Source organism: Otolemur garnettii, unplaced genomic scaffold (genome assembly GCF_000181295.1).
Source record: "Otolemur garnettii isolate 467f Iridium unplaced genomic scaffold, OtoGar3 scaffold00034, whole genome shotgun sequence".
NCBI lineage: Eukaryota > Metazoa > Chordata > Mammalia > Primates > Galagidae > Otolemur > Otolemur garnettii.
The window spans coordinates 5649777-5672060 of NW_003852429.1; the positions used below are offsets into that span (position 1 = coordinate 5649777).

Consider the following 22284-nt stretch of genomic DNA (forward strand, 5'->3'; position numbering starts at 1 on the left):
TCAGAACAAGAATTTCATCATTCTCCATAAGGGAATAAAAATAAAAATCCTACTTTATTGCTTTTTGTAGAATTTTTTCCATTCCATTTGACTCTCACTTAAGAGTTCTACCATGTAGTACATACACAAATGTATGCACAAGACAATATTTTGTTCTAATAAAAAAAATACTTTACAATGAAGAGAGGCCCTGATTCCATAAAAGCCACATGTATTAGAATTAACTGACATCTTCATGTTAAATGAAATCAACTATTTTCATAAATTTTTTTAACAGAGTTCTGGTTACAATGAAACCAATAAACTTTAACATACCTGGCTTTTATGGGGAAGTTCTGTGAAATGTCTTTCATTAATTTAATGGCATCATAAACTGGAGTGGACATTATTTGAGAAGCTGCTTGGAAACTAAGATCTGGAAGAAAAAAATATCATTAGGCAATATACAATAATGTTAGACCTTTATAGATATTTCTACGTAGTTCAAATAATTGACTCCATCTTTCTTCCCATATTTTCATATATAAACATGGTTAATGCTGTTATATTCAGCATTTTGAAAAAGTTTTAAATAGAAAGCTATCACTTATATCCAATTAAAGCAAGCTTTACATTTTTATGCACAATTATCATTTAATGCTTATTTTCACAAATTACAGTATAATTTTAAAAGAGAGGTATATGAAAAGAAATGCACAAAGCTATTTTTCTGTACTTAAACAAAAGCTTTTATAAAAAGAATAACAAAGGAAAAGAGGTTTAAAAAGAATTCTAAAAGAACTTTAAGAAAAACTCAGTGTGTTTGACTCTGTAAATAAAAACATTCACTCTATCAACACTGTTTTACCTTTATGCTGAAATAAAAATAATGTATTACTACACTTAGCAATACTTTGTCTGAAAGTTCTATATAAAGAAAAATGTGTGTGGCTAATTGTAGTCAGTAGTCAGTTTCAAATATGTAAATATGTCAGAAGAAATAACCCTAGTCTCATTATTTTGTCAAGTTAAAAAAGATTTAACACGCTGACTGCTATACTAGAAATTTTTATTCCTTGGGCTCACGGTGTTTTATTAGGTCAAGAGATGTGTTGAGTTACGTATGCATCACTAGGTCCTGGGCTCAAAACAACTCACATGGCAACTTATGTTAAAGCTGAGTTTTTCCATTATCAAATAGTGAAACATTTTGTTTCTTTAACATTTCACTAAAGATGGAATCTAGTTTATCAAATACTAGTAAAATAGCCAGTTTAACTTAACAAAGCTAGTTTGTTTCTCATGTTCTCAGTGTGAAATGAGGAATCCACCTAGAGTCAAAGCCTATAAAAAGATGATCTTAAGTTAGCTTTCCATACAATGGTAGATACTAACAGACTAGGCTTCAAATTCAAGCTCTGTCACATACTAGCTGAATTAACTTCAAATAGAATGTCTTCAATCTACCAAAATGTTTCTAAGCCCAATACTGCAGTGAAACTACTATCAGTTCTCACTAATACCTCCTAATTGCCAAACACAATGAACATTTTTCAGTTCTTAACAGGATCTTTTTTGCAATAAGATCACTTCTTGAAAATAAAGAATACTGATAATTTTCTCTTTTTTAAAAATCTATTTCCTTCATCTTTTATAATATGCTCTCCATTTCTCATCATTCCACCATGTCTTCTTCACAAGCTCCACTTTCTACATGTGAATGAACACCTGGGCACTCTTCCTGGCATAGACTCTGTCATTCTGTATTCTTGGTACCCTACCCTTTAAAAAATCTTTAAGCTAATATTTTCAACTCCTTAAATCCTTTCATTTCAGCTTAAGAACAATATTTTCACCTTACCACTGGATCTAATCATCTGGATGTCTCACAATTACTTTTAAATTATCTTTCAAACACTGGTCTCATTATTCTAGGCCCCATATTCAACCCCTAAACCCACTTACAGATTTTACTCATACTACTGAGGCTAATGGCTTGAAATGGTACAGCCATCTTTAACACTTTTTCACCTTCTAACACCTATCAATCCAAGCCTTCCTTTCTCTGCCTTCTACCGCAGTCATAGTTTAATCTCTCATTAACACTATTTCAATGACGTCTAACTAGACTTCCTATTTCTAATCTATTCAAATACATCTTACAAAGACACCAGAGAGGCAATTAAAACTAAAGTGACTATGTGTACTCTGCTGTAAGCCTTCAAAAACACCCTATTACTTACAAGAGCCTCCTGGAAAACATTTGGAAGGAAACTTAAAACAATAATAAGAAAAATTATAATACAAAAAAAATGCTAAGATAGAGGCATAAACAGAGATCTAAGATAGAGAATTGAGGATATTGGAAAGAAGGCATCTAAAATTACGAATGTGGGCATATAAACTGAATTAGGACAAGGAATGAAACCAGAAGGAACTGATAGATTGAAACAAAGATTAGTGAGAGTAAAGAAATGGGTGAGCCAGAAGTCTAAGTGTTGTTCTCAAGCTGAAATACTGGAGTTTTAGATTTTAGAGCTGTGCAAGTTTTTATTGATTATAAACCCCAAAGTATACTCATGCAAAGGAGTTGCTAAATAAATACAGACTAAGGTTTTAGGAAGGAGCCAAGGTTAATGACCTGTATGGCTAGAGTCCACATGTATTTTGAAGTACTATAGGATGACAGATTTGAGGTGCAGGAGTTATAGATTCCCTGATGAACGGAAGATAGTAACTTGGAAATGAAAAATGATGGCAAGGGGAACAGTAGAGAATGGCATGGCATGGCATGGCATGGCATGGCACAGAAATCACAGAATAGAAATGTCATGCAAGAGGTGTGAGAAAGGAAGAAGCAGATAGCAAGCTTCACTCTAAATGTCTTTCCAACAAGACTGTAGGTTTGTAGGGAACACAAGAATAACTAATCCTTTATGGGAAAGAATTTCAGGGAAAGTTAGACTTAATTTATGGGAGGGAAGTAATTTTCAGTGAGGGTACAAATACCAAGGAACTTATAAATATTTGTTTATACTTTAACAGGAGAGTCTGCTAAAGTAAAATAAAATTCCTAAGGACATCAAAATGGTCTCAATTGGAAGTACTGGCAATTTATATTTTTTATCTCATCACTTGGGATCCTGTTCGTTGTTTTGTGCCTTGTCTAAACTATGTTTGCTCCTTATTGTCTTAAACAACTTTGTACCCTGAGGCTCTTTTCTTTCTGGCTGAATATGGTTATTCCTCACTGCTCTGGCTAAGTGTTCTAGATTGGCTCACTTACACTTACCAACTCAGCATTTCTAGTTGAATTTACATTATTGATGTCACATCCTCCTCCGTCAATTTTCCCTTTCTTCTTTCATAAACAAGCACTTATTAGGTTCTTACTTTGTATGAAACATTATGTTAGAACCTCAAAATATTTTTAGATACAACAAAAAATATGCACCTATACTGCTATACAAGATAGATGCTGTTAATAACAAGAATATGTACAAATGTTATGGTAGCAGAGACACATGAACATGTAATCCTGATAGAAAGTTAAGTAAATTTCCATAAAAAGGAGATGCTTGAGCTTAGTCTTAATGGATTAGGAATTTGTCCCAAAGAAGGTGTGCATGTGTATATATGTTAATCCTTGAGGAATGAGAAGGCTTCCATTCTGGAGGAATCTCCCTAGAGAGGTTTTCCCTGACCTCCCTTACCTCATATAGCTCCCATGATATCCTCTACTCACAGTACTCTTTATTTTCTTTCTGGCACTTACCAAAATTCATAATAATTTAACTCACTATTTCTCCTGTTTACTGTCTATCTTACCTATAAGAATTTAGGCTACAAAAGGGTATGGAACTTATCATATTTTCTCATCACTGTATCTTGAAAAATCAAACATAGTACGTATTCAATAAATATCTGTTGTGTAAATCAGTGAACAATCAAATGAGCAAGTGACCCTAGGGAAGTTATGGAGAAAGCATAATTCATCAAACTGACTGGAGGATCCATACAGGAAAGTGATTGTATATGAGCCTGGAGAAGGAAGTAAAAGATTAGAGAAGGGCTTCACAAACCATCCTAAGAAGTCCAGATTTAATAATTTTAATTGATGAATATGACATCAATTAGCGAGAAGAATTGATGCAAATGACTTGGCTAGCTAGGTAATCCATCCTTCCTTACATTCAAGTCTCTCCTGAAGTGTTTGCTTTGGATTCAGATAAGGGAACTGGATATTTTGTTTGCCTTCCAGATCCCCTTTATTCTAGCCTGCTCTAGGCCCCCAAAGGCTCACCTGTATGAACTACATCAATATGCTGCCCTGCCCTCAAACTTCTGGTTAGATTCATCCAGCACAAGTCACTGATGTGAGATCAGCAAGCAAGAAAAAAGTAAGGATTGGATAGTTACTACCCAGTTCCCTTTTTCCAAAGGTCACAGTGGGACAGCCATGTCCCCACACTAGGGGTAGGCTACTCTTCTGTCAGGCGGCCCTCTCCACATGCTCTCTCCAGGTTTTAGAAACCACTCCTCCTCTTGCTCCCTCAAGATTAGGGGGTGGTAACGGTTTTCTTCCAGTTGCTAGTACTGGAATTGGAGCATCCATTGGTTTCTCTCAATTGTGCCTATGTCTTTGTAAATTGTCCCCTTATTAAACTTTCTTAGTTTGCGTGCGCCAACACTTTCTTGTGGGGACTCTAATATAAGACCATTATTTGAATAGAGATTTATAACTAACAAATTCTGGTTGACTTTACACTAGGACAAAATCAGGTTTTCATTTTAGAAAGACTTTCCTAGTACCTTTCTTGAGAACAAACTTTAGTCTTTTGCCTTAGTGCTATCATGATGTCAAACAGAAGAAGAGCTACAATGTGGTGTGACAAAAGAAGGACCAGTGTCTAGCATAAGGTCTTGATGAGGCAAAAGAGATAATAAATAGGTAACCGTATAGCACAGTGGTCCAAAAAACCAGATTCTATCTTTTCAAAGAAGTAGATTCTTTATAGTGAATTTATCATACAACATTCTTAAACATCTCATTTTCTTGAATTATTTTCTATGAAGTATTAATACACATAGTATATAGTGCTTAGTTGACAGAATATCTTCTTGGTGTTATGTTCTTTGGAGCTTCTGATCGGGGATGCAGGGGAAAGAACTGCAGACGGAATGAATATTCAAGGGAGACCGGGACTTGCTCTGGTCAGCGGCCCAGCTAAACTTTACTGATTACCTTATATACTTTCCAACATTCAGTAAGAATTTAACACATATACAAAGAAGTCAAGTAACATTAGGAAGCAACCATTTAAGATTACAATTTAGTGTGAAGGCTGAGGAACACATATACAATTGATTTTGTTTAGAGTAAAACATTTTGGAGCCTGGCTGTCAGTCCTCCCTGGCCCAAGGTAAAGTTATACATTATAATGCTAATGAGGGAGGAAGGCACAGAATAGAACCCAATGCTCCAAGACCGGTCTGTCCACCCCCCAGCTTACACCTCAGCTGTTTCTCCACACCCCCTGGGGAGAGTCACTCTGCATATTCCTGCACATCAATAGGCAAGTACAGAAGCTCAGATCCTCAAGGAAATGCTTCTCAGAAACAATCTCCTGAAGGAGCACATTGAGGTGAACTGCCATGTCTTGAGCAAACAATATCTGTATTAGGTAGGTAAAATATAACAGAAGTTAGAGAGCCTCTCTAGACTGAACCTATACATTCTGCTATAATTTTAAAATGTCATATTCACACATTTAAGTACATATATATATACACACATATATATATAAGTATATATTTAAGTATATATAGACTTCACCCGGACACCATATGGTATGGTATAAGAAACATAACTTGGACCCCCCAAACCTTTACTTATTCACTATGTAGTGAAGTGGCTGATCAAACTACTAAATTTCACTTGTTTATTTATAACATGGGAATGTTTACTACATCTATTTCAGAATCTTACTGTGAGGGTCAAATAAGATCATTTATATGAAAGGATCTATAAATTAAAACCCAGATAACCTGTAAAATATTAGTTATATGCTATATTTAAGTTATTCTATCAAGAGTCTCCTGATCAGTTGGTATTTTTTTTTTTTAAAAAACGTAGATTGGTGGTTGCCTACAACTGGGAAATTGGAAAGAAATGGGGAGTAACTGCTAACGAGTGTGCCAGCTTCTTCTGGGGTGATGAAAATGTTCTAAAACTGACTAGTACTAGTTGCCAACTCTGAAAATATACTAAAAACTAATGAATGGTAGAATTTTTTTTAATAATTTTTTTTTATTAAATCATAACTTTGTACATTGATGTATTTATGGGGTTCAGGGTACTGCTTCGATATACAATGTGAAATGTTTACACTGAACCAAGTAACACAACCATCACAATTATACTCATTTTTTAATAGTTTTGAAATGTACCATTGCATATGTGAATTATTTCAATAAAGCTGTTACATTAAAAAGGCTGATAAGAGATGTGATAAAAGTTCTAGATTACGTAGAAAAATGACACGTCATTATGACCATCTAAATCATTACAAATAATAACAAAGGAAAATCAGTTCAATCCAAAATAAATTTTGGTCACAGAATATCAGCTTTCATAGTATGGGATTGCAGAATCAAATGGAAGGTCTAATTTGCGTTCTCAGAGGATTCTCCATACTTCCTTCCAAAAAGGTTGTATTAGTTTGCAGTCCCAACAACAGTGTAAAAGTGTCCCAATTCTAATCTGAAGGCAGTAGATGGTCTAATACAAGGTGCAGGGTAGGGGAGTGAGGGAGATGGGAGAGGCCATCAGGGGCTCATGGTATATGGCACACTTCTTGGGGGGGGGGCGCAATTACAAGAAAGAGTTTATCTAACAAACACAATCAATATAACCTAAGTCTTTGTACTCCCAATGAATCCCAAATGTTAAAAAATTTCTATGGAAAAAATCAGCTTGCATATTGGCAATGTAGATGCTGTTCTGAATTTGTAAAAATTGCATGTTCTCTAATTTATGTTTCCAGTAAAAATTTATCAGCGAAACATGGAATGGTCTAACAGGATCTAAATTTTTAGAAAATTAAGATTTAGTTCTGATTTCTTGTCATCTAATGGTTAATATTTTTAATCAGTGTTTTAACCAATCAGGACTTTTAACCAATCAGGACTTTTAACCAATATTACAGATTCTTTGAAATATAATGTAACACATGAGACTAACTTAGAAAAAAAATTGGTGTGTATTTTTAAATGATTTCATAAAGCCAAATAACTATACTTCAAATTATTTTAAGCCTTACAAATATAAAAATATAACTTATTTAGGCTTGGTGCCTGTAGTTCAGTGGTTAGGGCACCAGCCACATACCCTGGGGCTCATGAGTTCGAACCCTGCCAGGGCCTGCTAAACAACAATGACAACTACAACAAAAAAATGGCCAAGCATTGTTGTGGGTGCCTATAGTCCCAGCTACTTGGGAGGCTGAGGCAAGAGAATCACTTAAGCCCAAGAGTTTGAGGTTGCTGTGAGCTGTGATGCCACAGCACTCTACCCCAGGTAACAAAGTGAGACCATCTCAAAAACAAAACAACAACAAAAATATATAAAATATATATATAACTTATTTGCCAAATAAACTTTTAATATGTGTTCCCACAAAGAGTAATGTAATTTTTATATTATTCACATCATTAGTAATTATTATTGTTTATAAAACAATCTATATCACCCCATGTGAAAACTTATTTAACAAAACGGAGATCAGTTACCAAAATGCTTTGTACAAGTAGGTCAAACTATACCTTGAAGTTCCCAGACTTTCAGAGGTATCATTTCCTTATTACTCTCTATCAGGTATTTTTGGAATGCTGTCAGATTATCTTTAAGAGCTGGATATATTTCTCTGTATCAAAATATAAGTAATGTTAATTACTACCACATATAAGTCATTATACAAACAGTATATTTTTCAAATTAATCCTTCCAAATAATTAGACACAAAGTAATTGTTCACCATTAAGATAATAATAAATTGTGACACAGCTATATGCATAGAACTTAAAAATGAGGAAGATATGTTTGTGTCCTTTTAAAAATATGTAAAACAAAACAAAATCTGGTTGCATATACTATCAATTGTTAACATTACTTGTAAGGGATGCACAGATGAAGACAGAATAATCACTTTTATATCACATACTTTTTTAATATTTTATAAACTGCAAGTGTTGCTTTTGCAATTAAAAATAAAAAGTATTTTATAAGGCAAAAATGTTTCTTATATAATCTTAATGAGTTTGCTCTATTTCAGAAAAGTTCCATCCCTGAATCTTATAAACCATGGAAATAATTTTCCCCATTGTTACATATATCTAAATATTTTTTACAGAAAGCCAAATGATAATGTAGTTGAATGGTACTTCATTATACATATAATCTCAATTATAATCTTTCCTCAGTCACTCAAGAAGTCAAGACATAGTGTCATTTCAGATTTTAAAAAACTTACCTGGCCATCAGCACAACTTATACACCATGTATTTTCAACAGTCAATACAAATGAAGATTTCCAAAAGCGAAATAAATATATACAGAATACATAAAAATGCATAATCTTATAGTTAAAAAGGTACATATTATAGTATTAATATCTTGCAAGTTTACTACAATGTGGGACCATATTTTGAAAACAAATCAAAGCTCTTGTAGTGAAAGTACAACAGAATCTCTTCCTAAAAAAGTTTACTATAAATTTGGCTCAGCACCCATAGTTCAGTGGTTAGGGCGCTGGCCCACAGACACTGGGGCTGCCAGGTTTGAACCCAGCCCGGGCCTGCTAAACAACTATGACAATAACAAAAAATAAATACAAAATAGCCAGGTATTGATTGTGGTGGGCACTTGTAGACCCAGCTACTTAGGAGGCTGAGGCAATATAATTGCTGAAGTTCAAGAGTTTGAGGTTGCTATGAAGTGTGAGTTTGAGGTTGCTGTACTTTACTAAGGGCCACACAGTGAGACTCTGTCTCAAAAAAAAAAAAAGGTTACTATGAATTAAATGAATGCTTTCTTTTTTAATACTGTAAGCTACAGGATAATAAGTTTCTAAGGTCTATTATAGTATTTTTCATATTTAATCATAATCTTAGTAGATAAGAATTACTAAATTACTAATTTTTTTACATAATTTGGCAACAAACGTATTACTTATTCATATGATACCTTCACGCAAAAGATTTTTTACTTTGAAATGAACTATGAATTGAGTCACTATGAAAGAACTAACTTTGAGTGTTCCTTCTTTTAAAAAATGAATACTCCAGAGTTCTAAAGGATTTTTAGAAGATATACAATTTATTCTTATAAAAAATTATATTTGAAAGAGAAAAGATCTGCAAATTACAAGATGTTGAGACACAGTTGAAACTGGGACAAAAATGTCTTGTTAGCTAAAACAAATAACTTAAATCCTTTTTTGTAAAATATATTAGCTTTTTTAAGTCACTAAAGCATATTGGCCAGTATACTTTAAAAATATAACTCAATTATCTGTAGAAATTAGTATGATCTCCAAAAATGTTACCCTTGAGCTATATGGTTATCTACTCATGACCAGAAAAACAGACCTTAGAGTTCTTCATAAATAATTTTAACACCAAAAAAGAACTAGTAGTATTAACAAAAACATTCCTTCAATTAATTTTGCCTATGTAAAGAAACCATAAACTTTCCGTTCTTGTAAACAAAGTACAGATGAAGTCATAGCCATCCCTATTTATGAGCATTCAGAGAGCACTCACCGTCCTATTCCTTGTCTCTAATCAGCATAGCAGGAGGAAAAAGGGGAATGATAACTTTAACATTTGAAAGATTACTTATATATGTATATGAAATGGCAATCTGAGGCGCAGAAATTTAGGAAAACAGGTGTTTTCCTTTCTTTCCAAAAAAAAAAAAGAAAAGAAAAATGTGCACAGGTTAGAAATAAGCAATTAACCCAAGATGAAATTCAAAGGGCAATAAAAATGGGGAAAAGTTAATCATTACAATAATAAACTGCCAATAGTTGATTGTTCTTGGATATAAATTATTAGATAGTTCAGTTCAGTGAAACAAATGCAGAATTTAAAAGACAAAGAAATACTATTTCACCTATTAAATTGACAAAAATTTAAAAATAGTATCAATGGTTACTGAAGTTCTGAAAAATAAATACATTCACATACTGCAATGATGTACATATTGTAAAATTTAGTACAATGATGTAATATTATAAAAATTAGTATGATTTTATGAGGAAAATTTGGTTCTATCAAAAATTTCAAGAAGTACATTATACTTTGGTTTGTCAATTTTTTTTGCTGGAATTTGTGCTAAGAAAAATCTGCAATACATGCAAACTGGTGCACAAAATAATTCATTGAATTAGTAGGACTATAATGTAAAGTCCCAGTCTATGGGACCGTTATAGTAAATAATGGAATATTCCATTGGATGTGAAAAAAGTAGGTGCACAATATGGTTTAACTGTACAAAACAAAATGCTGTGTACACATTTACTGCATTTACTGCACAGAAAGACTGCAAAGATACACTGTATACATTAAGAGAGTTATGGTTATCTCTCAATTATAAAACAGTAGTGATTATATTTCAGCTTTGTGCTTTTTTGCTTTTCTTAGCTCTTTGACATTAGATGCATGTTACTTTTGTAATAAAAACAATTGTATATGTATAAAAATGAAAGGTGAAACACATAGCAAAACAGCATATCAAATTAATTCCTTTAAAAACAAAAGGGTTTAGTAATACAGCTTCATTTCAATCCAGACTTACTTTAGTTTCCCAAAGAGAAATCCTTGAACTTCATTTGCTTCAGTGTCATCTTCTGCAGTAGCATTCATCACAGCTATAATTTTTGGAAACAAAAACAAAGTATGAAAAAATATTTTCAGACTAAGAAGAGAACAAGTAATAAAAAATTAGAAGAACTCATAATGAAATGAAATTCCATTTGTTTTACTTTTTTTTTCTTCATAGACCAGTTTAATACTTATATGCCCATGTGGATAGGCTTGTATTCCTGAGTGTGCTCTCTTCTTAAGTCCACTTGATTATTAAATATTTAACAACTATAACAAGTGCTTTAGAGATTATTTCACAGTCAAATTCTATTTTATAACCAGAAATGATAAGCCAAAGGACTTATAACAAATACTAGGTTTAGCTTTTAAGACAGGCAGCAAGTCTAAACCCTAACAAATACAAGTTCTTGGGTATTTCCAACACCTTTAAAGATAATCAAATGATCTTTAGAAAGACACCAAAACTTATTACCTCTAAGAATAAAGATTTTTCATAATAATTTCCCATCTCCCTTACTTAACAAGTAGTTATAATATACAGTGTGTAAATGGAATGGGTGAAGGGTGCTGGGATTATAAGAATTGCAACCTCTTACAGTATAGAGCTTCTCTCTATTACAGAGCTCAACAAGTATACTTCCCCTTTCTTATTCTTTGGAAGCTCTGGATCTCCAGGACAACAAACAAAAATCCTGGATGCTTTGATCTACTCTTCCTTTTCTCCTGTTCACTCACTGGGCACACATTTATTTTTATTTTGCATAATGGCCTACTATGCCTACTATGAGGTGTCCATGATGAGACAGATATCAAGAAAAGGGACACAAAAGACACTGATCATACTTGGTGGAAAAGGAAACAGACAACTTGAACAGAGTATGTAAATCTTTTCTAAAAGAAGCAGAAATATGTGAGATAAAACCATCCTATGATGGTGCAGGAGGATAGGTAGCTATTGCAGAGTTACAGACTTATACATCTAAGTCTTTAAAAATGGGAAGGCTTTAGATGAAAGAGATGAGAGAAGGTAAAAGGGTGGTAGGCAGAAGGAACAGAACACGTTAAACAATGAAATCAGTAGGAGTCATAAAGGCTTCACATAGAGCACAAGCAGAGTTATCTAGGGAATAGAAAGTTATTCTGAACATTAGTGTTGCAGAATAAGAGGGTACAAGTAAGAGAGGGAGAATGATAAAGTAGAGAGAAATCAGATTGTGAAAAGCTTTGTTTGCTATGCTATAGTCCCTGAATTTATGAGGGCGTTTACAGGGAACCAATATAGGATTTTAATCAGTGGAGTCACAAAGTCAGATTTTCATCATAAGAAGTTCATTCTGAAAGCAGTGTGGAGATTAGATTGATTAATATGAGAGCACTGAAGACCAAACATCAGAAAGATGGCTAGATAAAAATCAGATACCATGTATGCACAGAAAGAAAACAGAACTAACTAGAATTGAAAGATGACATATTCCAAGTATATGTAAAAGGCTGACAATAGAACATGGTGCATAATTCTATAGATACCATGTAAGTGATATAAGTTTTTAACAAATCCAAAGATAGCTAGAAAATGCCTTAAATTACTATCATGACTATAAGATACTAAATTATAAAGCATTGTCGAGCTATACAGAAATATATAAAATGTGGACATTATTTCTACTATAATTTTTAGTATTTCTTTAAAAGTATTTAAATTACAGTAATATAGATCTTTATTTGAAACACATTCAATAGCAGTCAGAGCTGAGCCTGTAATTAAGGCAGGGTCTCTATAACCAAATCCTGAATAGAAAAACAAAGTTAAAGTAGGAGCCACAACTGAGTGCATATAAAAGAATGAATTAAAAACTCTTAACTAGGAATCAGGCATAAATAAATTTCACATGAATGAAGTAATAAAAGACTTTCATAAGAATTCTAGAACTTCTTTAGTTTATTCAGGCCTCCAGAGTCTCATCTAGAGCATGCATTTAGTTCATGGAATAACTACAGACAGTAGTTGTTAAGTCACAATGCAATGACACTATCTCATCTAAATAAACCATTCACAGGCCTCTCCCATCCTATTTAAGAAAAAAACCCTTATTACCATAACTTCATTATAGATAAATATTTCAGACAAAGCTTCCTAAACCAGGATGTTACTAATAGGTTACAGATTATGGAGATCCTGATCCCCTCAGTGTGGCAGGGCATGAGCCAGGCTTTGAGTTCCTGGGCCAGTCACTGTAGCAATAATCAGCCTCATCTACTGCCTCAGTGTACTTTACATATACTATGATTTGTTATGTAATAGTTGGGAAGTCACTGGATATAAGCAAAGTAATGCATCACTCTATTTAAAAAATATTTTTTGTTTTTAATTATTATGGGTACATAATAGTAGTGAGTGCATTATGTAGTATATGTAATGTTTTGACAGAGGCATCCAATATGTAATCATCAAGTAATATTAAATACATTTATTTTGGCTTAAAATTAAATTCCAAAGTAAGGAAGAACATCTCCAGCTTGAAATGAACACATGTAGAATTATAATTGTTAAATTGTTTAAAAACCAAAGGATGTAAACGTCCAACTTTTCATTCTATTCAAGTACTAAGAGAAAAAACTTACTTTTAACTTGGGAATCATCCAATGCTTTGTATTCTGTACTCTTAATTGCTAGTTCCACACCATATCCAGACAAGTACATCTTCCGTGAGCTTGGTTTCTGTTCAAACACATTTATTTTATAAAAAGAGAAAATACTTAGTCAAAAATCTTGTTTTAAATTAGTATGACAGTGCACTAGGACATTAGTGCAAATTACTAATATTAAAGGTTTCTAATCACTGTGAAATATTTGGGGAACACTTATTCTCTCTATATATAGTGTATCAAGGAACCAGAATTTGAGTGATGACCAATTCTTTACTTTCCAAAAACTTTGTCATGACTCTGCTTTAATTTCACTTTTAAAATAAAAGTTTTAAAAATTTGAACTTCTCTTGTTATAAATGATCACTTTTTCATGTTTTCTATCATTTAATTAACAGAGGATCTATTACAGACAAGTTTCAACAAAACAGTACTCCTTTTGGAGACTTCGATAAAATTTGTTATTCATTTGCTGGCTGTCCAAATGTAGAACAACTGAAGTGTTGCCAAAAGCAAATACTAGATAGTAGGAGCAAAGAAATAAAAATATTTAGTTCCCCCCAAACCTAAGTTTTTCTTCATGTATCTCAATGAATAAAATATACCAAATGTCATAAATTAATATATGTTCTTATAATGAAGGGCTATAGTTAGCTAATACTGAATTGTCTGAAATACTTATGACCAAAATTTTGGTGCCTAATTTTCTTCTTTCTATAAAGGGTAAATATAAAATGTACTTCTAGAGATTGTCTCATTAAGCAAGAGAAATCATTGTATTTTATTCAAAAGGAAGTAACCTGGAGGAATATACACATATATATTTTTTAAGATCTTGCTATATTGCCCAGGCTGAAGTGCAGTGGCTATTCCCAGGTGTGATAATCTGGGCTCATGCAATCCTACTATCTCAGCCTTGGGTAACTAGGACTACAGGCATGCACCACGATGGCTGACAAATACAACATTTTATAAGATGTCTACGGTTCTTTTCAGCTTCCAGACTGAAATTCTTGTCAGTTGCACTGCAACTATTATAATTTGGCATATTATTTCAGGGGTTAGGAAATCAGTTTAACCTAGTGCTCAGCAAATTCTCTGGAAGATGCTGTGCGTCTTGCTTAATTAAAGTATACTTAGTGGCAGCTCTGCAATCCTAAACCTGACAGAGGAAAGGGTAGAGACTGGAAGGAAGGAGAACCTTAGCAGTACATTATTCTTTCTATTCTCTTCTTCTTTCCCTAAACTTTTACCCTAGCCTTAAAAATACATAAAAATACATGACTATTCCTTGTCTTGTTCTATTTCCAAATAAGAATATAAAAAAATTAGCCTCTTTTGACCAGGTCTCATGTATTTTTGTTGTTGTTGTCGAGATTGCCTTTGGGATCTTCATAAATTCTTTGTCTAGGTTGATAGCTAGAAGAACATTTCAAACATTTTCTATTAGAATTCTTATGGTTTCATACTTTAAAGTCTGTTATCCATCTTGAATTAATTTTTGTGAGTGGGGAAGATGTGGATCCTATTTCAATCTTCTACATGTGAATATTTGGTTTTCCCAGCACCACATAATGAACAGGGATTCTTTTCCCCAGTGTATATTGTTGTCTGCTTTGTCAAAGATCAGATGGCTATATGAGGATGGTTTTATATCTGGGTTCTCTAATCTATTCCATTGGTCTGTGTCTCTATTTTGTGCCATAACCAGGCTGTACATCCAATAAAGAGCTAACAACTAGAATCTAAAAAGAATGAAAACCTCTACTCCAAAAAAGGAGGCAAAGGACATGAATGGAAGGTTATCAAAAGAAGACAGAGTAATGGCCAATAAACATAAGAGAAGATGGTCAACATCAACATCACTAATCATCACAGGAATGAAAATTAAAACCACAATAAGATGGCTTGGCACCCACAGCACAGTGGTTACAGTGCTGGCCACATACACTGAGGGTGGTGGGTTTGAACCCAGCTCAGGTCAGCTAAACAACGATGACAACTGCAACAAAAACAATAGCTGGATGATGTGGTGGATGCCTGTAGTCCCAGCTCCTTGGGAGGCTGAGGCAAGAGAATCACTTAAGCCCAAGAGTTTTAGGTTGCTATGAGCTGTAATGCCATAGCACTCTACGAAGGGTGACAGAGGGAGACTCTGTCTCAAAAAAAAAAAAAACAACCTAAAAACAAAACAGGGCAGTGCCTGTGGCTCAAAAGGGTAGGGCGCCAGCCCCATATGCTGGAGGTGGGGAGTTCAAATGCAAAAACTGCAAAAAACAAACAAACAACAACAAAAAAAAAACCAAAGACCACAATAGGACATTACCTAACTCCAGCAATAATTGCGGGTAGAGATATGGAGAGGAAGGAACACTTACACATTCTTGGTGAGATTGCACACTAATACACCCTCCATGGAAAACAATATGGAGATTTTCCAAAGAACTAAAAGTAGAGCTGCCATTTGATCCAGCACTTCCACTATCAGGGATTTATTCAAAGCAAAAAAGTCATTTTATCAAAAAGACATTTGCACCCAATGTTTACTGCAACAAAATTCACAACTGCAAAGAGGTGGAATCAATCCAAGGGCCCATCAATTTATAAATGGATTAATAAAATGCAGTATTTTATGGAGTATTACTCAGCCATAAAAAATGAACTGATACTTTTTGCAATAGTCTGGATGGAAGTGGAGACCATTCTCTTAAGTGAAGTATCATAAGAATGGAAAAACAGGAAGAGAAGAGGCAAGATGGCTGACTGAAGTCAGCTTTCAGCAGAGGCTCCCACCTAGAGAGAGAAATAATGGCCAGAACCAACCCAATAAAGCAGAAGATCGGTAGCTGAGCTGAGAGAGAGGATTGATAGGTTCACATCACCCCTACTGAGGCAAGCTAGGACTCCAAGGAAACAAATTTCAGGTACAAAACCCATATCAAAGAGATGGGAATCCTCCCTCTCCCATGAAAGCTGCTTGAGGTCAGTAGTCAACAGAGGACCTTATGTTTCACCAAAGGGGAGAGAACAACTGAGGGCCAGGACTCCTTCCCCAGAGAGATACCTCTGCAGGCCCAGGCAGTCTCTTTCCTGGGACAAAAGTATCTAATATTCTACCTATCTTCCTGAACTCCCAATCCACCCCTCCCCCTTCTCCTGGTGGTCTGGAAGACTACCCCCTGCAGAATCCGGAGTGGCTGGCAGACTTGTGCTAGGGCAGAGCATCTTATGGGCTATGGGGCAGTTGCACTGAAACTATAACTTTAATAGAGGCAGGAAGTCACAAGGGGAGAGAGACTTGCCCTGTGCTGGAAAGAGCATAGCATGGAATCTGTGCCACTGATCATCAGAGACTGTGGTGGTGCCCACCAACACCCTGCCCGCTTCTGCTACCCGTAAATTCCCACCAGCTCCCGTGCTCCTGCAACCTACGGCCAGCTAGCAGCTCTGCCTGGCAGCCCTGCTCTCCAGCTCCCCGCAGGTGACCTGCTGCCTTGGTGGCAATGCCCTCCTGCCCCTCGCCTGGCTCTGGCAATCTGCGCACAGCAATACCCCAGACCAGTGGCATCACCCCTGACAGTGGTGGCAGCCCCATGGTCTCTCCCACTGGGGTCAAATTTGGGAGAGATACCTTGCGAATTCTGTGGAATACCAGGGAACCTAACCTAACCTGTAGGGGTTCCAGAGGTAGAGGGTGGCCAAGGCAGAGGCATGGTCTCTGAGGGAGAGAATCACAATCCTCCATGGTAAACACTGGCTGGGTACAGATGCAGGTGGTACACTCCCCAGTTTCCAATGATCCCTGGAGTGAATTAGGCCTGAAATCCTACACTTGCAGGTCACACAGTGAGATAGCCCGGTAGGAAAGGCATTATCTCCTCTTTGACTTAGGTGCAAATACCTGGTGTACTTGAGTATTAGAGAGAGTTGGGCTGCAGCCCTGTGGGGTAACCAGTGACTGGGGGTGAAGGTGATGCAAAGTGGGAAAAGAGGCACCAGTGCCCCTGGAATAATTCTTTTGCTGGGCGGGCCTTTCTGACTCTATGGATCACTGGAGCAAGTCACACTTGAGCTGCCAGTAGACCCCTGCTGTCCAGTTGCTGGAGACCTTTTGAACTCTCCCACTTGATCTGTGTTTGTGCTGACCGGGACAACTGATTTGGAACTCTTGATCTGGGCCAATCACTGGGGGACTCTCCAAGGTTCTGTCCTGGTTGTGTTGTAGAGGGAGGGTCTGATTCTCCTCTCCCAGTTATTGCCAATGGGGGGCAGGGTGTCTTAATTGCTTGTATTTCTCCACAGCTGAGATTTCAACCCAAAGTCACTGATCCACTAGGATTGGTCAGAGTCTAAATACAAGACAGACCCACCTAGCCCTATCATACCAGCCTTAGAGTCTAAGGCTGTAGTACTGAATGGGACCTTGGTAAAGCCCATAGGGGAAAAGCAGCAATCACTAGTACCAGCACTCTGGTAAAGGGGTGGATAATCATATTTCCAGGAGCCCCAATTTAATTCCACCTTACCAGCCTCTCTAAACAAATGGTGAAAAATAACTATGGGGTGGAATCAACAGAAATACTTGGGCAACGTGAATAACCAGAGTAGATCAACTCCCCCAAGGTACAATAAAGGAGATGCAACAGAAGATACCATTCATAAACAAATGGCTGAGATGTCGGAAATTGAATTCAGAATTTGTATAGCAATAAGATTAACAGAATTGAAGTAAAATTGAAATTAGAAGTTCAAGGAACAATTCAAAAGTTGTCTCAAGAATTCAACAAATTCAAAAATAAAATCACCAAAGATTTTGACAAATTGAGGCAAAAATTGGTATCCCTCAAAGACCTGAGAAATACAGTAGAATCCCTCAGGAATAGGATGGAGCAGGCAAAAGAAAGGATCTTGGACACTGAAGGCAAAGATTTTCAATGCTCCCAAATGCTCAAAGATGAAGAGAAATGAAGAGCAAAGATGGATCATTTCCTGAGAGTTGTGGGACCACTCCAAAAGAGCAAACATTCACCTTACTGGCATGCCTGAAGGTGATGAGAATGATCTGAAAGGCACAGATGCTCTACTTCAAGAGATTTTAGAGGAAAACTTTCCAAACATGTCAAGAAATTCTGAAATTCAGACAGCAGTTTCAGAACCCCATGACTCAATCCAAATAAAGCATCCCCCAGACACATTGTAATTAACTTCATCAAAGTTAATATGAAAGACAAAATCCTGCAAGCAGCCAGACCTAAGAAAATCATAACCTACAAGGGGAAGAATATTAGAATGACTACAGATCTTTCTGCTGAAACTTTTCAAGCCAGAAGAGGATGGTCATCAACCTTCAAACTCCTAAAACAACTTTCAACCCAAGATTCTGTGTCCAGCTAAACTGAGTTTCATTTATGATGGAGAAGTCAAATACTTTAATGACATTCACACATTGAAGAAATTTGCCATAACTAAAGCTACTCTGCAAGATATTCTCAGACCCACCCTCCATAATGACCACCACAATGCTCTGGCACCAAAGTAAACTCATTCGGAAATTATTGATCAAAATCCAACCTCCACAGTGGTGAAAGGATTAAAAATGTCCACTGGTCTTTCGAAAAACTTGACACCCAAAATGCCACCAGGGTTATCAATATTCTCAATTAACATGAATGGTTTAAACTGTCTGTTAAAGACGCACATGTTGGCTAACTGGATACAAAAACTCAGGCCAGATATCTGCTGCATACAAGAAACTCATTTTATCTCAAAGGATAGAAATAGACTCAGGGCAAAGGGATGGATATCTATAATCCAGGCAAATGGAAAAATGAAAATATTGATAATTGAAATCTTGTCATATTAAGTACTACCTTTAACAAATATAAAGTAACCATCATTGTCCTTGCTCACTTTTGTTGGTTTAAAACCTACTGTATCTGCAAATAGTATTGCAACACCTGCTTTTTTCTGCTTTTCATTAGCCTGGAAAATAGATGACCATCCCTTCACCCTGAGTCTATGCTTGTCTTTTAAAATAAGGTGTGTTTCCTGTATGCAACAGATATCTGGTTAGCTATCTTAGGAAAGTTACAATCCAAATGAAGCCCTAGACTACGGGGAAAGGGGAGGGGAAAGGGGAGGGGGAGGATTGGTGAAGAGAATGATATTGTGGGGATCATGCCTATAATTTATCCTATTTGGGTACAGGTGAATTTGTCTAAAGGTTGAATATAAATGTCTTAACATAACAATTATGAGAAAGACATGATAGCTATGTTAGCCACTTGGATGAGAGTTTTCCAAACTGCATATAGAAGTAACACACTGTATCCTATGAGAGAATTAATGTACACAATTATGATCTAATAAAAAAATTAAAAAAAAAAGAAAAATGAAAAAAGCAGGGGTTGCAATTTTATTTGCAGATAAATTAGGCTTTAAACCAAAAAAGGAAACACAATAATGGTCACTTCATATTTGTTAAGGGAAACACTCAACATGATGAGATGTCAATTATTAACATTTACGCGCCCAACCAAAAGGCTCCTCAGTTTATAACCAAGACCCTAATGGACATAAACAATTCGATATCTTCCAGCACCATAATAGCTGGAGATTTTAACACCCCTTTGGCATTGTTGGATCGATGCACCAAGAAGAAACTCACGTCCCTGGCACTGGGACCTCTCCAGGGAGTGTGCGCCAAAAACACCCATGCTGACTTAAACTTTACCATACAACACTTGAATTTAACAGATACCTACAGAACATTTCATCCTAACAAAACTAAATACACATTCTTCTCATCAGCCCATGGAACATCTTCTAAAATTGATCACATCTTAGGTCACAAGTCTAACCTCAGCAAATTTAAAAGAATAGAAATTATTCCAAATATTTTCTCAGATCATCACTGAATAAAAGTTGAACTAACCAATAACAGGAATCTGCATATTCATACAAAGACATGGAAACTAAATAATCTTATGCTGAAAGATAGCTGGGTCAAAGATGAGATTAAGAAGGAAATTACCATATTTTTGGAACAGAATAACGAGGACATGAATTATCAAAACTTCTGGGATACTGCAAAGGCAGTCCTAAGAGAAAAATTTACAGTGCTGCAAACCATTCTTAAGAGAACGGAAAGAGAGAAAGTCACACTTAATAGGACATCCCAAATAACTGGAAAACACTCCAACCCCAAAACCAGAAGAAGAAAAGAAATAACCAAAATTAGAGCTGAATTAAATGAAATCAAAAACAAAAGAATTATTCAAAAGATCAATGAATCCAAAAGTTAGTTTTTTTTGAAAAGTTTAACAAAATTGATAAACCCTTGCCTAGCCTCACCAGAAATAGAAAATTAAAATCCCTAATTTCAATCAGAAATGACAAAGGTGAAATAACAACAGACACCTCTGAAATTCAAAAAATTCTTAATGAAATACTAATAAAAATCTCTATTCTCAGAAATACAAAAATCTGAAAGAAACTGACCAATACTTGGAAGCACACCACCTTCCTAGACTTACCCAGAAAGAATTAGAAATGTTGAAAAGACCTATATCAAGTACTGAAATAGCATCAACTATACAAAATCTCCCCAAAGGAAGAGTCCAGGACCAGATGGCTTCATATCAAAATTCTACCAAACCTTTAAGAAGGAACTAGTACCTATATTACATAACCTCTTCCAAAGCTTATAAAAAGAAGGAATACTTCCCAACACTTTCTATGAAGCAAATCTCACCCTGATCTCCAAACCAGGAAAAGACCCAACAAGGAAAGAAAATTATAGACCAATATTTCTAATGAATATGGATGCAAAAATATTTAGTAAGATCCTAGCAAACAGAATCCTGCATCACATCAAACAAGTTATACGCCATGACCAAGTGGGTTTTATCCCAGGGTCTCAAGGTTGGTTCAACATACATAAATCTATAAATATAATACATCACATAAACAAAATAAAAAACAAAGACCATATGATTCTCTCCATCAATGCAGAAAAAGCTTTTGATAATATCCAGCATCCTTTTATAATCAGAACACTTAAAAAAAAAAAAGGTATAGAAAGGACATTTCTTAAACTGATGGAGTCCATCTACAATAAACCCACAGCCAATATCGTATTGAATGGAATTAAATTGAAATCATTTCTACTCAGATCAGGAACCAGGCAAGGTTATCCATTGTCTCCACTGCTTTTTAACATTGTAATGGAAGTATGAGCCATCACAATCAGGCAAGAAAAGGCAATCAAGGGTATCCAAATAGGAACAGAGGAGATCAAACTTTCACTCTTCAGATATGATTGTATATCTGGAAAACACCAGAGATTCAACTACAAAATTCTTAGGCATGATCAAGGAATACAGAAGCGTCTCAGGTTACAAAATCAATACTCACAAATCTGTAGCCTTTTTATATACCACCAATAGTCAAGCTGAAAAAACAGTCAAGGACTCTATTCCTTTTACAGTTAGTGCCAAAGAAGATGAAATACTTGGGAGTTTGCCTAAGAAATGACATGAAATATCTCTATAAAGAAAACTATGAAACTCTGAGAAAAAAATAGCTGAAAATGTTAACAAATGGAAAAACAGACTATGCTCATGGCTGGGAAGAATCAACATTGTTAAAATGTCCATACTAGCCAAAGCAATATACAATTTGACTGCAATCCCTATTAAAGCACCACTGTCATACTTTAAAGACCTCGAAAAAATAATACTTCATTTTATATGGAATCAGAAAAAACCTCAA

General features: G+C 35.3%; 1 protein-coding gene across 1 annotated transcript in view; it reads right to left on the reverse strand.

The window, feature by feature from the left end:
* Positions 1 to 22284, reverse strand: part of UGGT2 (UDP-glucose glycoprotein glucosyltransferase 2) — a 191992-nt gene that overhangs the window by 112585 nt on the left and 57123 nt on the right. Inside the window, exons 6-9 of the mRNA XM_003789625.3 lie at positions 13489 to 13585; positions 10838 to 10910; positions 7804 to 7904; positions 316 to 415 (exon numbers count right to left, since the gene is read on the reverse strand). Of these exons, the coding sequence (XP_003789673.1) occupies positions 316 to 415; positions 7804 to 7904; positions 10838 to 10910; positions 13489 to 13585 (371 nt within the window). The remainder of the gene's footprint in view (positions 1 to 315; positions 416 to 7803; positions 7905 to 10837; positions 10911 to 13488; positions 13586 to 22284) is intronic.